This window comes from Falco punctatus, assembly GCF_963210335.1.
Source record: "Falco punctatus genome assembly, chromosome: 8".
NCBI lineage: Eukaryota > Metazoa > Chordata > Aves > Falconiformes > Falconidae > Falco > Falco punctatus.
The window spans coordinates 37,208,413-37,223,739 of NC_137588.1; the positions used below are offsets into that span (position 1 = coordinate 37,208,413).

General features: G+C 39.6%; 1 protein-coding gene across 1 annotated transcript in view; it reads right to left on the reverse strand.

Moving 5' to 3' along the window:
- The window catches only part of LOC308068683 (von Willebrand factor D and EGF domain-containing protein-like), a 194,864-nt gene that overhangs the window by 19,702 nt on the left and 159,835 nt on the right, over window positions 1–15,327 (reverse strand). The window contains exons 22-25 of the mRNA XM_080399690.1: window positions 10,296–10,391; window positions 9,429–9,524; window positions 6,396–6,491; window positions 4,703–4,798 (exon numbers count right to left, since the gene is read on the reverse strand). Coding sequence (XP_080255816.1) covers window positions 4,703–4,798; window positions 6,396–6,491; window positions 9,429–9,524; window positions 10,296–10,391 — 384 coding nt within the window. The remainder of the gene's footprint in view (window positions 1–4,702; window positions 4,799–6,395; window positions 6,492–9,428; window positions 9,525–10,295; window positions 10,392–15,327) is intronic.

The following is a 15,327-nucleotide window of genomic DNA, read 5'->3' on the forward strand; positions in this document are numbered from 1 at the left end:
TGGTTTGCATAATCACCAGGTGCTTATTTATCAGCCAGCACACCAGGCAAACCTTCGATTTCAGCTGGCAGCCAATCAGACCTCGTTGATTTACATGGTTTTTTTTGAGACAATGTTTATTTACGTACAAAACAAACACAAACTTTCAGGCTGAATGCCTTTCTCTGTACGCTGAGGAGGCAATGAAGAGGAAGCCCCAGTGGCAAAGGTGTGGTGCTGCTCTGTCCTGCACATTTTTGGGTGTCGGGCAGAGAGTATCCGAAATGCCAAACTGTACTGGGATAGAAGTGAATATCCTAAGGCATCCAAGAGTGTGTTTGGGTTTGGTTTAGAAATAACCTGTCTTTGATTGGCTGCTGTGGCTTTTAGTTTTAATTATCTCCTTCAATTGAGAATCTGCAGCTGCCAAAAGCAAACAAGCTTTTGTTTCTCTGTCCGTGCAGGTGAGATATTAAGAAGGAAAGAGAAATGTCTAAAAGCAGTGGAAAACATTCCAAAATATCCAAGAGGTAAGTGACCAAAAACCTGATTTGGCTGATTTTTATCTTTGCCTGTAAACACTGTTTCTACCTAGAAAAAACTTCATAAATCTGCTATCATAATTATGCAATTAGAGTGAGTTCTTTATTCAGTTATTTCACTTGTGGATGTTAAGGTGCATTTTTATGGTATCTGTTGAGATGAAAGAAGTACTTCTGAGCTTTAATTGCTGGAGAAACACCCACAACTTTTATTATTCTTATTTTTTTGCCTCATCACAAGGACATATGTCTGTCCCACTTGACCAGCTGCTACTTACATCTGGATTGCAAGACACTTGGATTCACACCTTAGGAACAACCCTAATGTGTGAATTATCTCCAAGATGGGCATACAAGTGCTTCTGGCTTCCCTGACTTCACGTAGCTCCATCAAAGAGGTCATCTAGAAGTGTGTTATGGCACCATGAGCCTGGAAACTGGAGCATCACTACTGTAATCAGGGCTGTGCATGGCAGGGAATTTTCCCCTTGCTCTAAACTCTGCTGCGGAGCATACCAAAGCTGAAATCTGAAGGTTTGCTCAAGTGGTTCAGATGATTATTAGTAGGTTTCAGAGGTAAATGTGCAAAAACTGCGTACTGCTGTGTATAAACAATGACAAAATTGAAAAGACTGCCAATTTCAAGCATTCACTGCAGGTTCAGGAAGGTAATATTTTTGTTCAGATCAGTTTCTGAAAAGACTATTTCTCAGTTTTTATGGTTCACAGGAAATTTCCCAAACCCACAAATATTTTCCCAAACTAAAGATCAAAAATGTGAGGCTGCTCTGTATGTAATACATGGGTAGGAAACTTCTTCAGACTTGCCTTTCTTAGTCTTAAGTTTACTTGCTCTATCTTGATAGGTTTTATTAGGCAGGTATAACACCCACCCAGAATTTCTAAGATTAGAGATTCAGTGTGAGTGAGTACGTGAGTGTACGTGGTAAAGCTGTCTTGTTTTTGAAACTGTACTAGAAGTGTAAAAGGATGCAAGACACAGCTCATTCATATTCAGAAAGCGAAGAAGAATGAAAATAACGATAAAACTATTCACAAGGAATTGTTTTTCTTGGCATTGTCCCACTCCTCATTTTGGCTAAGCCACCTGCATGTTTCTCAGTGTGGGGTAACCTGGCAGCTCCAGGTTAGACATGATTTGAGCCACAGGTTCACCTCTCATGGTTCCTTGGAAAATGTGGTATGTTGCCCAGGTGATTTGCAAATGGAAGCTGTTGAAGTGCTAAACTTCCAGTAAACTTTAATTACAGTTTTACTATTGCCATATACGTCTTTCTTTTCCTTACTCTTTGTGTAAGGATATTACACTTCAGTGCAATTTGTAATACCCTGTGCTACTCAGGGTGCAGCTGGGTTATGTGAGGTCCTTAAAAGCAAGCAGAAAAGATGCTCAAATCCAGAGAAAACCTTCCCTGTAAAGGTAGAAATTTACTGTTTTTTTCTGATTCCTTCTTGCCCTGCCCTTCCTAGGAAGGTCAGCAGAAGCGCTGTGTGGGTCGCCTCCCAGCTGGGTTTCTGAGCACTCAGCCACACAACCCATGGCACTGCTCTCATATCTAGAGTCAGCGGCCCAAGTCGCTTCAGGACTATCAAAAGTAAATTGATAAATGTATAAATACACATATATATATACTGCTAGTGACACTGCAACTGAGACAGAATGAGCTATATGATATATTAGCTCTTTTTGGAACATCAAATGGATGTTGTGGTATTTTTTATATGTTTTATTTAAGAAAAAGGGGTTGAGTAGTGAAACTTCTTCATGCTAGGAATTTATTTTTCCACTTTTTCATGTGTGTATGTGTAAAAGAGTTAGGAGCATGTGTCTACATTGCTCGTAGCCTTTAAGTGTATGCCACATATGTTCATCAATCCATCAATCAGGTCAATGTCTGGTTGAAAATGATATAAAATCATGCCTAGAAAAAGGTATGAAATGCCTTTTGCATTGGAACTCTGAGATGTATGGGACTGGGAGAAGCCTCCAGCTGATGGGAGTACTGGTTTTCTCCATTTAGTTTGTGGGAGAAGGTTTGCAGAGGTCAGCTGAGACTTTCTTCTGCCATGTGTCCTGCAGTCCTTTGCTCCAGAGAAGTGTAGAAACCTGGATCCTCCAGCAAAGAAGAGAGAAGCTATTTCATATGACAATGGTGATAAGACATACAGCTGTTATAGCCACGGCTTGGTGTGAAAACCTTGTGAATAACCTATTTCTTTCTGTGGCTCATGACAGTCATTCCACGTGCAGTTGATTTTAAGCAAGGAAAAAGGAACACATTACTCAACATTTTTTACCTATTAACAGTCAGTGGTCAGTAAGAGTAAGTGAATAGTAGTATTTGCCTTCTACTTAATCATGTTTCTCTTCATTCACTACAGACACAGGTCCTTTATCTAAGTTTTTATAACACTAGGCTAAATAAAACAGACTATATAATGGTAGTTGAAGTAGAATGGAGGCTGAGATTGGGCAGAAAAACCCCATTTTCATTATACCAGAAAACTTCTTGGAAAAAGATTATACCAAGCTGGGCAACAAAACCTCATAAACTTTTCAAAAGTGGTGCTGCGTGTTGGTAGCAGTTGGAAAATTTAGGGGAGTGCTTTGTGAGGCTGCAGTCGTGATCACCTCTTTTTTCCTTGATCTGTCTGGAGACGTGGTAGTATGCGTAAAGCTGGAAACAGCGCTTTTCTAATGTTCCCTAACCTCAAAAACAAAATGCCAAGCATAAGGTTTTTTCCTCCTTTCTTCCCTCCAGCTTGTTCCTGCCAGAACAGACTATTCAATTGTGTACTTTGCAGCCAGGCAGAACTGTGCATTGCGATTCTGCCTGCTGAAGAAGAGGAGTGCGGGGATTGAGAAGGCTTTTGTTGCTGGAAGGAATTTTTTACTAGCTTTTTTTTCTCTGTGTGCGAGAGACATAAAGTGCTCTGGAAACATACAGATTCTTCCTGCCAAGAATGGTTGTTTTCACAGCTCCCCTTTTGCCAATTTCAAACTGGTTAAGAAATAATAATAATAAAAAAAAGTTTTCACATACTGTCGGGGTTTAAGCTCAGCTGGCAATGAAACCCCACACAGCCACTCGCTCACTCCCCTGCCAGCGGGATGGGGGAGAGAATCAGAAGAGTAAAAGGGAGCAAACTTGTGGGTTGCCATAAAGACAATTTAATGGGACAGAAAAGGAAGAAAACAATAATAGAAGTAATAATGATAATGATACTGATAAGAATAAAAGAATTAGAATATACAAAGCAAGAGATGCACAATGCAGTTGCTCACTACTTGCTGACCAGTGCCCAGCCAGCTTTCCCCCTAGTTTCTATACTAAGCACAATGTTCTATGGTATGGAATATCCCTTTGGCCAGTTTGGGTCATCTGTCCTGGCTGTGTCCCTTCCCAGCTTCTTCTGCCCCTCCAGCCTTCTTGCTCGGCAGGGCATGAGATGCTGAAAAGTCCTTGACTTAATATAAACATTACCTGGCAACAACTAAACCAGCAGTGTGTTATCAACACTGTTCTCATCCTAAATCCAAAACACTGGATCACCTACTAGGAAGAAAATTAACTCTGTCCTAGCTGAAGCCAGGACACATACATATCCTAAACTCCCTGGGTGACAGATTTTGTTGAGCAATAGAGTCTGACAAAGTGCCAAAATAACCTATTTCCCCAGAAGAATAGAAGAGTTGAGTATTGAAACTGATGCCAAGGTGAAGAGGGATTTTTCAGTGACAAGAACAAAGACAAGGCTGAAGTGTTATTAACCAACTGTCTTAATTAAGCTAGAGATATGATGTTCTAATATTTTTAAGGATCCCAGTCAGCTACTCTACCTTTGGCTTTTTCACCCAAAAATCTTTAATGCAAAAAAATGAATCCATCTCCAAGTAGAAGGATTACTCATTCTGAATGCCTGAAATGCTTAAAGAGGATTCTAGTAAAATGTTCTACTCCCAACACTGACTTGACTTAATGCTATTCTAAATAACAAGTTGATTTTAGACATAATGTAGTGCTAAATGTGTCCTGATAGAAATATAAGAGATCATGGCATAAATGCAGCCTAAATATTCTGTTGAACATGCACAACAAGGAGAGAAGCTGTTCGTGAGTCAGAGGACATTGGAAAGCAAAGAGAATTTTGTAACTTACTTTTCTGACACCTTCTTCCAGTGTAGCCCTCGGTACAGGAGCACACATTGGTCCGAACACAGTGACCACCGTTCTTACAAGGGGGGATGCAAACAGCTAGTGAAAGGAAAGCAAACATTTTGTGCACCAAAATCACGCAGGGGATCAATGTTGCCTAAATTCAGGCTCCTTATTCAGGTGTCTGTGATGGGAGGCCTGTCTGCAGGGGCTTTTTTCTTTAATCGGGGTAGAGAAGGTGTCTCTCCAAAGGGTGATCTGAGCAGATGCCAAGCTGGAGATCCTGATTCTCCCTTGTTTGTGGAAAGAACACCTAGCACCTAAGGGTCTCTTTTAGATACCTGCAATTAAGTGGTCTGTATTCTGGAGAATCTCTTGGGTTTTTAACACTCTAACTAAAATGCTTCTTCAAGGGCTTCTGCACTTCCACTGTAGATTGGTGTTTGATATTTGCTAGCTTGGCTTTGGTGTTATCTCTCCCCCTTTCTCAATGAAGCACAAGGAAGGGCTTTGCTTTGGCTTTGGTGCTATCTCTCCACCTTTCTCAATGAAGCAGAAGGAAGGGCTTTGCTTTTCTTCTGCATTCATCCACTATCTCCTCCATCACTTCCATATCCTACAAATGTGGATATTCATTTTCAACTTTAGTTCTGTCTAAACCATAACAAGGATAAACATTTCAAATCACCTAGATGTTGAAAATCACCTTCCATGTTGAACCTGAAAAGAATGAGCATCAAATTACAGAGTCTGTATCATTTTCATTCTCTCCTTTACCCCCAGCATCACAAAACCAAAGAGCTTCCAGCAAGCTCCATTTGCAATTAGATTTTTGTGTGTGAATCATTCACTTGTAAAAATATGCATTGGAATAGCATTCATCTAGGAACTCCAACGAAATAAAAGAATGAGGGAAAGAAAAAAGAAAATTTCTTATTGAAATAGTTTAGGTTTGGTAGAAAGAGTGTATTTACATTCCCAGATTCAGGAGGGGTTGTTAGAGCCATGCTCAAAAAATGACCAGGGGTCTCCCAGGTATTTGAGTCCTAAACATAAGTTCCTGTCTATTCTGCCTGAGCTAATGGGTAGTTAAAGCATTCATTAATTTGACTTCTGCAGCACAGAGTGAGCAAGAAGCCCAAGATACTGTTAGCCTTAGCTTAGAGCTCTCCCCTTTAGGACAGGGACCCAAAATCAGGTCCCCCTCTATGTTTGGCAGAGCAATATTTGAACAGATCTCTGAGCGGGGATCTGAAGAAGTTCTGTAGAAGTCTTCCATCCATTACCCTCTGGGATGGTCAAGTAGGTGATATTGTGAGCCCCATTTGAAGACAAATTATCATCTGGCTCTGAAACGCATTAAGTGCACAATATAGAGTTCACAAAATGAATGAAGAGCCATGCTTTAACGAATAATTGAATAGTTGCTAATTAGTAATATCACTGGCTTCAGACAGTTTTAGATTAATTGTTTAGTTATCATTAATGTCATCATAAATGCTTACTCCTTCACATATACCATTAAGAACAATATAATGCGGATTGACGACAGACTATAACATCAAAATAGCACAGAGGGAGTTATGGCAAGGAAAGTCTCTGGATATACTTCATGCAGGGGCAGGTAATGATATAGGCTGCTGTTTATATTTTAAGCCTGAATCCTTTATCAAGATGATAAATAGTACATTCTTACCTCTCTGGCACTGTGGCCCGTAGAAACCATAAGGACATGTACACGTATTTGGCCGTACACAGATTCCTCCGTTCAAGCACACAGGATTGCACGTGGCTGTATGTGGATATAAGACAACTCTGTGAACCTCTAATAATTTTCATTTTTTTTTTTTATAGTAGGCTCTCTTTTGTTGCTGCACATGTCATTGGACTAAACAATTCTAATAATACTGTGATAAATTTCACACAGTCCTTGCTGGTCAGTTGTGCTGCAGTATTTATTCATTGTCGACACAGTGGGAGTGTTTCAGTGGTGTTTTAGCATAGCTTGGGGGATGAAATAAAATATAATTTAATAGTTTATTTCTGATGCCCTCCTTTGATTTGTACAGTTCATTTGCTTCCATTGCAGCATCCTCACCAAACACGATCCCAAGGTAGTAAAATGCAGTCACATTGCTCAGAGCCTGGATAACCTGGAGATGAGATATTAACCATTTGCTGCTTTGTCTGAGTTCAGCAGAGCATCATGGCATTTCTGCGAAGTTGAAGAGTTATGCACCACAAAACCTCCCTTTGTTCTGTCTCATTTAAATGCTGCTTCCAGCAACATATTGGCTCGTGCACCACCAACAAAGCCACTGGCTGAGCTCCCTTTGCTTCTTTATTTATCTGTTATTACTGTAAATGATGTAATAGGCATTAGGAATTAAACAGGCTTGCATATTTCTATGCAGCAAGTACCTGACTGTTGAAAAAAAGGAAAAGTATTAGAATTGCAGATTAGTTTAGTTGGGAAGTTAGTGTGTGAAGAATAAGGAATCTGATAAAGTTTTCATTGTAAAGCAGAGCGACACTTTAAAGCAGTCTTTCTCCTTCTATTCCCTTTGTCTTCCAGTATCTCACAGAATAGCCCGTTAAATAAATTAAATACATTTAATCTTAAATAAATTAAGAGTCACTAAAATGTTTCCGATGAACTAAAGGAGAAATAAAATGTCAATTTGGGAAGAGAAAAAAAAGTGAAATTGTAGTCTAGATGAGAGCTTTTCTGAATAAACAGCAATAACTTCTGAAGTCAAAATGGACTTCATTCCTTGCTAATGGAGAATTTGGATTAGTTGCCCCATTATTCTAGCTAGTTAACAGATGCCCACACTCTGTCAGTGTTTGTATTTCCATTGGTAAAGTGCCTTAAAGTGCCTTGAGTCCTTTTTTTTTTTTTTTTTTTCTCCTCTATCTGAGTTCATCCAGAGATGCCTGTCATATCACCTGAGGAGGAACCACAACAGTATCCACAAAATACTCTGTGTAGTGCACATGAAATGGTGCTGGAGAGGTGAGCCTTCCACCTGAGGTATTGGCAGACAAACAAATCCTGCTGCTGTTGCTCTGGGTTGGAAATTACAGCTTCTGCTGCTGTTGCTTGTCCTCCTCTTGGAATAATCCTGTTTAAAGCCACCCCATTATAAATTTGCAGAACTCAAGAAGAGCAATCTTCAGCAGGAAAAGAGGAGATAGTGGGAACCAGAATAGCTCGAGGCAATCCCAGTCATTTACCATGGATCTTAGCCTGGTTAATTTATGTGTCTTCAACAGGTTTGTCATTTCAACACTTACAGGAAGAGCAGTCTCCAGGAGATGGAGGTTAAAATGACATCTCTCACCTGCCAGCGAAGGTAATGTAGGCTGGAGGTGCCCTAGTCATTTAACATTCACCATGGCAGAGGCACACTGCCTCCATAGCCTTGAGGTTTGGCACTGATTAAGGTGCTCCTCATTCTTGCTGCTTTTAACATGTCACTATTTTGCATGCCTTGTCCCAGGTGAGTGCTGTAGTTGCTCTGCCTTTGGAAGAAAAATACGTACTCCAGCTTTTAGCGCTTAGACCCTGGGGAGAAGGTCTGAGCTGTATCAATTCAAAAGAGGGTTCAAAACTAGGAGTCCTGACTAGAAATAGGTACCTACTTCCAGTCCTCACCTCGTCATTTTGTACTGATGGGTGGAGGTGGCTTTTCCCTGCGCATGCACACTTCTGTGGATGCCTTTTGTAGGTACTCTGTGAGTACAAGATGCAGGCAGGAGGAGCAGAGTTAATTCTGGCAGCAGCAGGATGTTTAACGTTAGGGGGTGAACAGTTATGCTCTCCTTGCAAACTGGCTTTTGTTCTGTCTTGCACAGTCACAAGCCATCTTCTGGGATGGCAAAGCTGAACCCAGGAACTGGACCACAAAAATCGGAGTAGCCAGTCTCAGTTTCCAACAGCTTAGCTTTCTAAGTTTGCTTTTGTTCCTTAGACTATGCAGTATTAGAAGTGTGTATGGATAGTCGCTAACTTCGCAGCAGAAGTCATGTTTGCTTGCTTATGTTCTTATCCTAACTTAAACTGGCCTCCTTCTATTGCTGTCTCCATAAGCTGTGTTTTAAGTTCAGATTTGATGGCATGCCATTAAAACTCAACAAAAGCCAAACTTTTTTTTTTCTACTCCACCATAGTACCTTGAGGGAAATGCATAGGGTTCAAAGCAATGAAAACGGGAAGGTGCACAGGTGGCGAGCAATGCAGATGGCTGCACATCCCTCGTCCCTGCCCTTGCGGGGCAATCCGTGAACAAGACCAACAAAGACTGAGGTTATGTCCATGGCAGCTGAGACTGAAAATCAACACTATCTCCAAAGTCCCAGTGAGAATTGTTCTCATTTGCAGAAGCCACTTAGTAAGGCTGTAACTTCTGAAATGGTGAAGAGCTTTTTAAATGTATTTATTTTTGCCACATGCTAAAAACAAACTCCAGAATCACACAAGCTTAAAAAGCTGCAAAAAGGTTTTGTTTGTGGGTTTCCTCTGAGTGATCCTGAGATTTAGATAAACATCTACACCTATGAATACTTACATAAACTCAAAGACTTCCAAGGTTTTGCCCTTTACTAGGTTTCCTGCTTTTGTGATTTAATTCTTCAAGCAATTTCAAGTCTGACTGCTGAGTTGTGAGAACCACATGGATATCAGGCAGCAAAAGACATGAGAGACCAGTCATTTCTAACCTCTTACCTGTTTCGCAAGAAGGGCTGCTCCATCCCTTTCTGCATTTGCACTCGTCTGGCGACACACAGACCCCGCCATTGTGGCAGTGTCTGTTACACACCACTGGAAAATATGCAGAGGATCAAAATCTCATTTCAGTAATAACGATGCAGATCCTAAAGTTGCTCTATTACAGCAAATAACTAATGGTATGAGTTAAAGAAGTAAACTGATGGATGATCTGTCCCTTTCCTTGCATTTCTTTCTCTACCAGACGTCTTGCATCTAAAATTCCTTGCTTTTTAAGCATTCTAGCTACTCTGGTTCAGAGATAGAATTATATCCCTGTCAAAGGCGACCTGATATTTAAATGAGCAGTGAGGACTGTAATAATGGAACTGCATATGTTTTGCCATTCAGCTAACATAGAAGGGTATGAAGGCTGATTTTTTTCCCCAGATGCTCTCTTTATTGAACCTCTTTCATAACTTGTATTGCACAGTAACGTGACTCCTAATAGGTATGATTGCCTTTTTGTGTTCTCAAAATTATTATTACTGCATTCACTCACATAACCTTGAATTTCATAAAAGTTACTCTGGATGACATGGACATTTTTGCTTGTTTGTTTGTTTTTCCAGAGGCATTGTTATGCAGAAAAATTGATATAGATGTGCATGTTTTTACATAATACAACTGCACTGCTGGTAAATGTATGCTCTGAAATAGTTTAAGTACTGTAGTACTTCAATATATTATGCTTTGATTTCCTTGCTGAGGTCAATCATTTTAAGGGGGAATACAGAAAAATAAAAAAGGGTTTTTTTTGTCTTCTAGTTTTCTGCAAATCCAAATATGTAATGAGGAAAAAAGCCTGAATGAGTTCATACATACTTGTTTCACATCGAGGTCCAACAAATCCATAAGCGCAAGAACAAGTATTTTGAGATAGACAAGTTCCTCCATGCTCACATGGTGGATCACATTGTGCTGCCAGAATAAAACATGAGAAATAAAATACAATTCAAATATTACTTTCTGTGTGGTTATGAGCACAACGCTTGTTACTACTTTTCCCATACCATTTTATTAATCCAACAAGTAATTTGGCCGAGGAAAACACTGCAGGATAAAAGTAGGTATCACATTAGTAATACAGCACTAACGAGTAGCTATATAACGTCTGCAAGGGAATGAATTTAATACTATAATATTTAATTTCTCAGCATGCACGTAGTTTTGAAGTTTAAGTTCAATAGTTGATACTGAAACCTTGCCCATCCCTTTAGCAATTTGCCTTGTGGATGTTCAGTCAGCCTTAACAGGTGCCAGAAGGTACACTAAAGCAAAGATGAAGTGCTTTTTCTTTATAGAAAATAGTTAGATGGGAATTTGTCAGCAAAATGACAAACGTTTAAGCAACAATTTGAATGTTTACTAAGTAGTGTGGGGTCTGCAGACAAAGCAGCAAGTTAAATAAGGATTTCTTGACATGCTGCAATATGCAATGTCATTCTGTGGAAGAAAGAGGATGAGCAGGTGTATTGTGTACAGCTGGAAAGTACCACAGCTCCTGGAACAGGGTATCTGCTGAAGGCATCTGTTTGGTTTTAAGCTTTGATTGTTATGAGCCTAATGGCTTTATTGTGCAGAGCACCTGGAAGGTTTAGCCTTTTAAACCTAACATCCAAGGTAGGTACCTGATATCTGATGTCATGAACACTTCTGTTTGCTGTTCTCTGATAAAAGGGACCTCCGTACGCCAAACACGGGAGAGGAGAAGGCCAGTGAAGGTAGAAGATGACCACTGACACTCGAAGAAGAAGAAGAAGTGCTGCATGAAGGAGCAGTGCAAGGCATGTGTGTCAGCTGGCTCTTACACCTTCAGAAAAAAAAGCCACCTCATATAACAGAATGAAAAATATCTTCCCTTGTGCTTGGGAAGTGAATATAGAGAAAAATGTACTTTGGCACACTTTGCTGGCAGAGTTTTGTCTTTATAATGAAACTAAGCAAGGTTATTCCAAGGAAAATGCAAAATGAAGCTAATTCAGAGATCTGAAACAAAGCATCTCTCATTTTAAGTGTTGTTACAAGGGGAAAAGCCCATAATGTACCACATTCTGTTCTTAAAACTGGAAAATGGACTGTGTAATTGGAAAGCTAAATGAAGGAAAAATACTTGTGGCACCACATAATTTAAACGAAGTTCACGTGGTGAATTCCCCCTCACCTCTTGTGACTGTCACCAAGCCTTCAGGTAAAGCCATTGCATATGAACTTTGCCATCCAAAAAAAGTAATGAAAGCCACCACACATTTTCCAATTGCATTGAAAAAGACAAGCCCCAAGAAGCTACCTTGAAATAAACTTTTTTGACACCAATAACTTCAAGAAATATACTTGGTATTAGATGTGCTTTTCAGGTACTTCAGTATTTATGTTTGCTATTACCATACAGTTTTAACTGTGAAATTTTCAATGCTGCATGAAGATTACTTTAGGATTGGGCATGCCGAGAAGAGAAAACTCACTAGATGTAGTTTAGATTCACACTATACATGTTAAGAATTTCATTAAGTTAAATTTAGTTTTGATGTGATGGGCTATAAGGTTTAGACATTTGCAGTTCAGCATGTGTTTAGCTGAAATTTGAGGTGTACGTGTGTGAGAAAAAAACCACCCAACTAACCACATTAGCATTGTCTGGACAGCTAAACAGATTTTATTTAGACCCATTTAAGCAGTTAATGTCAAACTTTACCAAAGTTTTTCTAACTCAGCCACTGGTAGCAGCAGTTCAGGATCTCGTGCTATTAGGGTGAACAGCAGGTAGCACTCCGTGATGAAATAGAAAGTTGAAGAGAGGGAAAGAAACTGAAGCTGTTTTCCAACAATTATTTTATTCCTTTAAAATTGCAGTACTATATTTGTAAGCCACAACTCGCGTTTGGGAGCCCACGCTAGATCTCACTGAAGTCCATAGTGGGTGTAGGGCTTTGAAAGGAGGGTGCTGACCCGTCTGCTGCACACATGTCCATCTGGAACATCTCCCCTCCTCTGGGTTTGGGTAAGCACAGGACCTGGTTATAAAGGGATTCCTTTCCAAATACAAATTAACAGTAGGTAGAAGTGGTTCATATTCTTTGCATGGAGACAGGGAAACACGAAACCTGGGAAAAATGTACCACTCTTTTTGAAGTATATGAAATGTGATTGCCTTTCCTATGGGACAATGGTTGCATAAGCCTCCAGGTGCCAAAGGAAGTGCTATGCCAAGCAAAGTGACATTCATACATATTATGCTTTATTTCAGCATGTTTTGTATGTAGCACTTAAAATGAACATGTCCGTTTGAATAACGTACTTTCCATCTGGCCTTTATGCATTCCAAGATGCATCTGAACTGCCAGAAGAGAACATGGTATTTTGGATATTAAAACATTCAGCTCTTATGGTGACATTTAGTAGTAAAATGTTTAAAACTATTCTATTACTGGTGAACAGCAAAAGATAAAAACTGAATGGTGGCTGCAACGTGAGAGCAAGAGTAATATTCACCTAAAAGACATTTCCCTCTATAATAGAAATATACTGTTTGTGTCAACGTCTTTTCCAGAAGTTCTATCTTTCATCTCCTGGAATGAGTATTTTTTTCCATAAACATTTGCTAAATTGTACAAAGATATTGCAGTGTTTTTATACTAAGCAGTTTTGGATGGTATAAAATAACAGTAAAGAGGAAAACATTGCTGCAAATGGTCAATCTTGCTGTCAAATGTATGTATGTTTATGTTTATAATTTAAAATCTGGAGGTGAAAATGGAGAAGTCCATTATTGTTTTCTTTGAAAGACCTTTTTGGGAAATATCTCCAAACTTCTTTTTTCCATCAAAATGAGATCATGCACTTTTTATAAGTTTCTTTACGATAACTTCGGGGGTGCTCAGGAATACCAGATGCTGTGTTGCTCCCTCCATTTTCCATAGCCTAATCAGCAAATGCCTTCCAGGACAGAGTTATTGCTTAACATCTCAACAGTGAGTAAACTCCCTGTGTTTACTCCCTGCCACGTGAGGTCCTGGGCATGTGCCACTGAAGCAAGGCTCAGAGGTGTGAAAGCATCACCTGCAGTTCCATTTAAAAACTGGAAAACCAGTCAGGTCAGGACAAACTTCACTGGAAGGAACATAGTCTACCTTGTCTCATGCAATCACTGTGCGTTATTTATTTTCTTTCAAAGATGCATTAATCTAATTTCCTAAATGTACAGATGATGTTTGAATATGTGCAGCATATGAGAGGGAAAAAACAGAAAAGAAAGTTATCAGGTTATTGGTATTCCTTTTGAAATGTTGTGGACTGGAGCCTTTCTTTTGCATGTAAGATACACAGATAAAGGAAATAAAGCATAGGGTTTAAACAAGTATTGGTGCAATTAAAATAAATCGTAGGCATATTTATACAGTCCAGCAGTCTGGAGCCCAGTTATGAAATAAATATCCATCATAGCAAATAGAAAATTAACAAGATTAACTTGACTGAATAAATTTGGAATACAAATGCAGACAATGGTTCTGGTTAGGTTGTACTAATGAACTTTGTTTTGTGAAATGTCAGCTGAGTGCTCATCTGCAGTCAAAAAAGCAAATAAAGTGTTAAGAATTGTTAAGAAATGAGCAGAGCACAAAATGCCAGACTTTATCATGGTCTGTATGCACGGTGAGCTGCATCTTAAACACCTTGCCTGGGTCTGATCGCCCAGCTCAGAAAAGATATAGTAGAAGTGGAAAAGATGCAGAAAAAGGTGACAGGGATAGTCAAAGTTATAGAGGAGCTCTAGTACAAAGAATAAGTGAATAGATAAGGTCTTTGGGAAAGACATGACTTGAGGGGTAGTATAGAAAACTGCAAAATCAGATGTGGCCCGGAAAGGTTGAACAGAACACTGCTCAAAGGCATCACCTCGGCTTTTTGAAGCACATGATCCATAACTTGATGAGAGACTATTCTGGACAGTGTCCCTATATCTTTCCCACATACTGCCAGACATCTGCTGTTGGTAGCTATCGGAGATAGGCCTTTCGGTCTGATAGCATAGAGGTTTTGGGGTGTAAAAATGTCAGAACGGACGAATGTCAGCTACCTGATTTATTTTTGCCTTGTTTCATCCAGCTGTTCATCCTGTAATACTTTCCCATCTTTCCTGTTATTTTGAAAATTATTTGGTTTGAACAGTGGTCTCATAATGTCAGTGCTGTGTTTTTAACTCTTAGGCAGAAGGTATGACTACTACTGTTCTAGACTTCCCCTTCTTTTAGAAAATACTGCACAAAGCCTATGAAATATCCCAGTTTTACTGACTTAACATTTTTAAGAAAATGTTTCTAAAGCAGCATGACTTTACCCTCCACAGGAATTGTTAGGAACTTTTGTGACTACTAGAAACTGGAAAGGTACTAGTCCTTAACTGTCACCTAATCCAAAATAGTTTTAAATAATTGTCTGTATTCTGTGGAACTGAGTCTCTGACTTTTTAATCATACAGTTTTAGTAATCAGACACTCCCTATTGAATGAACTTGGGGTTAGAGAAATAAAACCAAGGATGACCAGAAATTTGGCTTAAATTCTTATCTTTTGTCAGTCTTCAGGTCTAGGTCTTTCAGAAAGAAGCACAACGATGAGGCCCAGAACAGAATTTGTTAACTTCAACGCTGTTATGGAATGTGTTCCACCTTGGGGCACCCGGAGGAGCTCAGTTAAGTCCAACAGCTGCTCTTGGAGAGTGCCATATGCGCAGACCGTGGTAAATAAACCGAGCTCAGGGAAAAGACAGCATTTGTTTCCTTATCCAGTGCATACAGCATCTTTGAAAGTGCAGGCCTGTGTCCCTGTTGTAGAGTGGGGAACAGAGGCAGGACAAC